This window comes from Etheostoma spectabile, chromosome 20, assembly GCF_008692095.1.
Source record: "Etheostoma spectabile isolate EspeVRDwgs_2016 chromosome 20, UIUC_Espe_1.0, whole genome shotgun sequence".
Classification (NCBI taxonomy): Eukaryota; Metazoa; Chordata; class Actinopteri; order Perciformes; family Percidae; genus Etheostoma; species Etheostoma spectabile.
The window spans coordinates 18,264,747-18,271,546 of record NC_045752.1 but is presented as its reverse complement, the minus strand read 5'-3'; the positions used below and the strand labels follow the sequence as shown (position 1 = coordinate 18,271,546).

The following is a 6,800-nucleotide window of genomic DNA, read 5'->3' as shown; positions in this document are numbered from 1 at the left end:
ACCTTCCTCATGATCATTGATGCCCCACAAGGTGAGATCTTGCATGGAGCCCCAGACCAAGGGAGATTGACATCTTGAACTTTTTCCATTTTCTAATAACTGTGCCAACAGTTGTTGCTTCTCACCTATTGTCCTGTAGCCCATCCCAGCCTTGTGCAGGTCTACAATGTGTCAGTTGTCAGGTGTCTTTTATACAGGTAACGAGTTCAAACAGGTGCTAATACAGGTAATGAGTGGAGAAAAGGAGGGGTTCTTAAAGAAAAAAAGCAGGTCTGTGAGAGCCGGCATTCTTACTGGTTGGTTGGTAATTCATTATTTAAAAATCATACAATGTGATTTTCTGGATTTTTGTTTTAGATTCTGTCATCCATAGTTAAAGTGTACCTATGATAAATATTACAAACCTCTACATTGTTTGTAAGTAGGAAAACTTGCAAAATAGGCAGTGTATCAGATGAATGTCATAATGAACTTAAAAGGGGAATAAGTAATTTACCACTTCTCTCTTTATTTTGTTAATCTCTGATGGGAAAAATAAACAACGTGGTCAACACATGGTAATTTCAGATGCAGTTTACCTTGAGATCCTTATCATGGTTTCCCTGACTTTCCTTTGCTACTTTTCTTCACTTCAGGTCTCCCGGCTGTTTCTGTGCCAGCTGCTTTATCGAGACGAGGCCTTCCCATTGGTTTACAGCTCATAAGCCCCGCGTTCCAAGACCAGAAGCTGCTCAGTGTTGCCCAATGGATCGAGCAGAGTGTTGGGTTTCCCTCCATCAGTGCCTATGGAGACTCCAACGAGGGCAGGTATGACACAGGAATGACCGAAAAAGAGCAGACTTCAGCTGTATGAAGAGAACTGTGGACAAAAGGTACTGACTGTTAACAAAGTCACACATAAGTGCAACTATGATGGACATTCGTGGCTTTTAAGTTTCCTTTTCAGGACATTTTTATTAGTTACAGCCATCACTCAACATTTTTCATGATGGAATAAAACATGATTACAACTGGTGATAGACCGTGTCATATTTTAAGTGTAGGGATATTGTGTTCAACCTGTGGCCTGCTGCTGTATGTCTTGTCTGAAGGTGGTGCTGTTAAAGCAACACCAAAGATTTTTGTTGTACCTTAAAATAAAGTTTCTAAAATCATCTTAGTGGTTCATCAACTCATAACAGGGTGAACGGCACTTCTGCATTTGCTTTGCAGCCCTCTCTCGGCTATAACCACACTGCAAGTTTGCCAGATCAGTTAGCGGATCTGTAGTTAAACTGAGACGGCGATAATGGAAAATTCCACTTCCAACCTGTAGGGGATCGTACAGGTAGTAACACAATGTATAGAGTAACACAAAAGTAATCCAAATCAATCATCACTTCTCCCAGACCCAAACAGAATCTGTTGAATTTTTTTTATTTTATTTTTTTTATTTACAGTTTTCAGTGGTGATCCATAATGTAAATCTGCGAAATTCAGTTTTCAGTAGCGTCTCATATCCACGCACAAGTTCAACGACACAAATGCAGAGAAACAGACAGGATGGAATCTGTACCTGACCTTGATTAACCCTGATACTGTAATTCAACACAGTTTTCAAAAAGTGCACAAGATTGAAAATATTTTTTTTACAGAAACAGTAGAATCACTATTGTATCTTCACATTAATGCTGTGCATCTTTTGTGTGCATTAACAAGGTCTGTTCGAAAGGTTATGATCTTTAAAGGGGTGCTATGCAGTTTTTACCATTTCTTCGCTGTTTTTCTCATCTTGCTCACAGGTTTCTCTATAGAGCTCCCCCCACAGGTTTCTCTATAGAGCTCACCCTACAAGTTTCTCTATAGAGCTCTCCCCACAGGTTTCTCTATAGAGCTCCCCCCACAGGTTTCTCTATAGAGCTCACCCTACAGGTTTCTCTATAGAGCTCACCCTACAGGTTTCTCTATAGAGCTCACCCTACAGGTTTCTCTATAGAGCTCCCCCCACAGGTTTCTCTATAGAGCTCACCCTACAGGTTTCTCTATAGAGCTCACCCTACAGGTTTCTCTATAGAGCTCACCCTACAGGTTTCTCTATAGAGCTCCCCCCACAGGTTTCTCTATAGAGCTCACCCTACAGGTTTCTCTATAGAGCTCACCCTACAGGTTTCTTTATAGAGCTCACCCTACAATTTCTCTATAGAGCTCACCCTACAGTTTCTCTATAGAGCTCACCCTACAGGTTTCTCTATAGAGCTCACCCTACAGGTTTCTCTATAGGCTTCCCCCACAGGTTTCTCTATAGAGCTCACCCTACAGGTTTCTCTAGAGCTCCCCCCCTACAGGTTTTCTCAGAGCTCACCCACAATTTCTCTATAGAGCTCTCCCCACAGTTCTCTATAAGCTCACCCTACAGGTTTCTCTATAGACTCACCCTACAGTTTCTCTATAGAGCTCACCCTACAATTTTCTCTATAGAGCTCTCCCCACAGGTTTTCCTCTTTGGTTGTCCTTTTCCAGAGCTCACCCTACAGGTTTCTCAAGAGCTCACCCTACAGGTCTCTATAGACTCACCTAACATGGCTCAAGACTCCCCCAGTTCTCTATAGAGCTCCCACCACAGGTTTCTCTATAGAGCCACCCTACGGTCCTCTATAGAGCTCACCCACAGGGGTTTCTCTATAGAGCTCACACCCCAATTTCTCTATAGAGCTCACCCTACAGGTTCTCTATAGGCTCACCCCACAGGTTTCTATGAGCTCCCCCTACAGGTTCTCTATAGAGCTCACCCTACAATTTCTCTATAGCTCACACAGTTCATATAGGCTCACCCTACGGTTTCTCTTAGAGCTCCCCCCTACAGTTTCTCTATAGAGCGCCCCCTACATGTTTCGCTATAGGCCCCCCAACAGGTTTCTCTGTAGAGCTCCCCCCCACAGGTTTCCTGTAGAGCTCCCCCTACAGGTTTGGAATAGATATTTGGCAGCTCCCATGTTTACTTGTGGCTGACTCCTCGCTCAACTATGTATTTTTTTTTTTTTGCCAGCTCAGCCATGATGATAGTGTGAATAGCTTGGAAAGAACTCCATCGCTACCTTGTTAGCTGGTTCCTGAATGGCCGTATGTGTGCAGTACTGTGAAGCAATTTGTTACGTTGCAATACCTGATATCACGCGATCCTTTGTGAGGCTGAAGCCGGCAACTCGCCGGCTGAAAGTTGCAAGGGTGGGTTTTTTTCTGCTCACAGGCGCTAGGGGGAGCGAGACGACCCCCATTCAACAAAAAAAAAAAATCATATAACCATTCCAATGACTCTGAAGCGGTTCAGTTAAGGTAAATTAAGCAAAAAAAATGTAGCATGTTCATAAATGCACTTGTTTCTGTTTTTCTTCTCTATCAGTCTATACTAAATACTTTTATTTCTGGTGTTTTAGTATATTATTTGGTCCAAAACAACATAAGCAAACATTACAACAGTCAGGCTTCCTTTTGACACAGCAGTGTTGACATCATTTGAATGTTGTCAGTGTACTGCATCACTTCATTTGAATAAACCACATCCTTCGCAGTGAAAAGTGTGCACTGCAAAAAATTGAAATCGTGTTTCAATTATTTTCATTTTGTGCTTGTGTCCGTGTTGGTGTAGGTGCTTTACTTTAACTTAGAGCTTCATCTTTACAGAAATAGTTTGACCTTTGGGAACTTCACTTATTTATGTACTTCTGCTCCTTTTATAACAAAGGAAGTGCCACTGATCAGAATCTTTCTACTGTGTATATGGTAACAACATGAAGGAAAAGTTAGAAACTGGACAATGGTTAGATAAATCTGTACAAAGGGTATCTATAAAAGAACTTCATAAAAACCAGTGTGGCCACTGAAATGTAGAGCTTTCAGGAACATGGAGCTACCTTTTGTTTATAATATTTCACCCAGCAGAACACAGAGAGACAATGTTGGGTTCTTGTTTCCTTTAACATTATCCTTTCCGGATGTGTGGATTTGTGTGTCATCCCCTTCTGCTCTCTTTCATCCATGCTTCTTCCCTCCCACCTGCCCAGCGCTTTCCAGTGTCTCTCATTTGATCCAGGTCTCCGTGTTCATTACGTAAATGTCGCCATCGCTCAGGGCTGACAGAGAAGGACGTGCTAATGAAATCTCAGCAAAGCACAGGCTCCTCACATACTCACATAAGCCATGTCTCTTCCACAGACATAAGTCTGGTATTCCAACATGGCAATAGGGTCTCTATAGCTATAATCACAATCACTGGTCCTTTGATACATTCTAAAGCGCTCTTTTCACATTGGACTACAATACTTCAAATAGGTTTACTGACTAATGCCACAACTCAGAATTTGAAGTACACAATGCTCAGCACAGAAGTCTTTGTGTCATATTTTAAGGTTATGGTAATTGTGAAATTAGATCTTAGACAACCACACAGGCTGTTGCCGTAGCAGAGAGTGCTTCTAAACTTGTTTTTGTTGAATAGATAAAGGTAATTTAAATTGCAAAGGTGTGTGCGTGTGCGTGCGTGCATGCCTGTTTGTCTTTAAACCAGAGGATTAATAACACAGCTTGGTGTTGCCAGGGTTAGGGATCTCCCAAACGGAGACACCCCCCACAGATTACCTTCTGGTTGCATAAGATCAGCATTCTTTTAAAGACGGTTTTCGAATGACGCTCAAGGTCGATCATGTCTCTGTGTGTGTCTGTACGTGTAAGCCCTGTGATGGACTAGTGTCTTGCCAATGTCTCTTGCCCAGTGCATGCTTGGAAAGCCTCCAGTTCTCTGCAATGATGGATGTGTGGATGGATGAACTACTTGTAGACTTTTTGATAGGCCTCTAACAAAAGAGAGGGGATATTAGTAGCATGTAACTTATTCATGCATAGGCCATTGCCCCACACATCTGTCATTACTAGACAAATGGTATTAGTTTAGAGCGATTGAGAAACATACACTTGAATTATTGCTTAGGCTTTTATTATGAATATCATAGAAATTACACTGGCAAAGGGAACAGTCACAATAGGCTGCTTAGGCCATGTTTATCAGTCTGCTTTTTTATGCATGACTATGGTTCCACTCATTATTAGTATATAAGCATGTAAATCAGTAATCTGAATGACAACTCAGTGGGACTCAGGAGGAAGACAAGCCTAACAAATTTAGTTTGGTCTGTTTATGTGACATCGACTATCATATTTTCTGCTTGTTTCCACAGTATTTTCAAACCTTCAGACGTGGCCTAGTTTAAAGATGCTTTCACAAACACCAAATTCCACTGTGATTCACTTCAAAGTCCACTAACACTTGGTCATACAAACACAGAAATTGTGAGCCTCAACTGCTGATACATCAGTCTCATTTATCCGGACAGAACGTTTGATATTACCGCATCCTTGTGTGTGTGTTTGCGTTTTAGCCATAATTTGTATAGTTTTGGGTTGTGGTTTAAACCATACAATAGGTTATTTAAGAAGAAAATACTGAAATTATTAATCCACAACATGTATTAATTTAAATGCAGGAAAGGAACCATTTCTGGTCTTTGTGCTAAGCTAAGCTAACCAGCTATTGGCAGTAGCTTTATGCCGTCACAGTGCAGGCATTTCAATCATTTCATCTCACTCTCAGCAAACTTCTCCACATGTGTGATGCTGTGAAACTTTCAGACATTTTAATACATAACTTCGCTGGTTTCCTTTTTGGCATTCAGAGTTGCATTTAAATTGCAAGTAAATCAGCATCCACATCTCATTTACCCACATGTAAAGCTATTGTCTCGTGAACGTAAGGAAACCCATAGCACGGTATTCAAAGCAGGTCATACAAGCTGTCCCAGTTTGAACTGGACACACACACACACACACAGTATCATCCATGTGTTAGAATGGCCTTGAGAAAACCAAGGTGATGTACAGATGGCGGGCACGGTAAACCGACATTTGATAACCCTGTCATTAACTTCTGGTATTGCTTCTTCCTCAGGAAAGGCATGTTTGATTGATAATTGGAGCCAGGAAATGTAATTTTATAATGTGAAACAATAATAGTGTCAAAAAACAGGAACGGGGAAAGAGGATATGTCAACCGATCTGCATTTGACTACAACCCACAGAGCTCAACGATGACTGGAAATGGAATAAGGGGCATAGGAGGGGGCTGGTGGTTGACAACAACATGCAGTATGTAAAACATATACACGATTGAGCCTTCCAACACAGTGCTCAGTATTTAATCTTACCTTGTCAAGATCAGTCAAAAATCATACGTGTGCATGTTTTTCAATGTTTAATACCCTCAAACTGAATCTGAATTGCATTTGTACAGGGTGACATCTGAACTTCCCCAAAGCAACGATGTGTGCCATGATGGCTCGTATCAGTACAGTAAATGTAATAGGTGAAGGGATTTTTATGTCTTGATGCGGTTGAATAAGGTTATACAACCTCTGTATTTAAGTGGTTTAATGGTGTTGTTTCTGTTACCATGCTGTGCTCAAACATTTCTACAACCTCTACCTGACTGATAAGAGACCACAGGGTCAGCACCAATGTCGTTTGACATAGTGAAGCCACTGTCATTTAACAGAGTACTCCCCTTCTTTGATGCTTTGGATTGTGCTGTGGTGTGTTGTAGCCTACATATAGTAGGCCATTGTTTTCAATGGAAAGATGAGTAAATTCTTATGAACACATGAGAGCCAACAAAGAGTTGCTTCCTGTCTCTTTCTATGTAGCCACTAAGCTCACAGCAGGCTTTGAAATAAGATATATCTCTCTCACACACACACACACACACACACACACAC

The 6,800-nt window shown here is 41.4% G+C and overlaps 1 protein-coding gene across 2 annotated transcripts in view; it reads left to right on the top strand.

Moving 5' to 3' along the window:
* qrsl1 (glutaminyl-tRNA amidotransferase subunit QRSL1) overlaps positions 1–1,492 on the top strand; it is a 6,712-nt gene extending 5,220 nt beyond the window's left edge. Inside the window, exons 11-12 of one of the 2 annotated variants that reach the window (XM_032499686.1) lie at positions 636–872; positions 1,447–1,492. In XM_032499686.1, the coding sequence (XP_032355577.1) occupies positions 636–853 (218 nt within the window). In that variant the 3' untranslated portion in view covers positions 854–872; positions 1,447–1,492. Of the gene's footprint in view, positions 1–635; positions 1,277–1,446 lie in introns of those variants that run through there. The other variant, XM_032499685.1, reaches the window with a different exon arrangement.
* Positions 1,493–6,800: the final 5,308 nt, after the last annotated feature.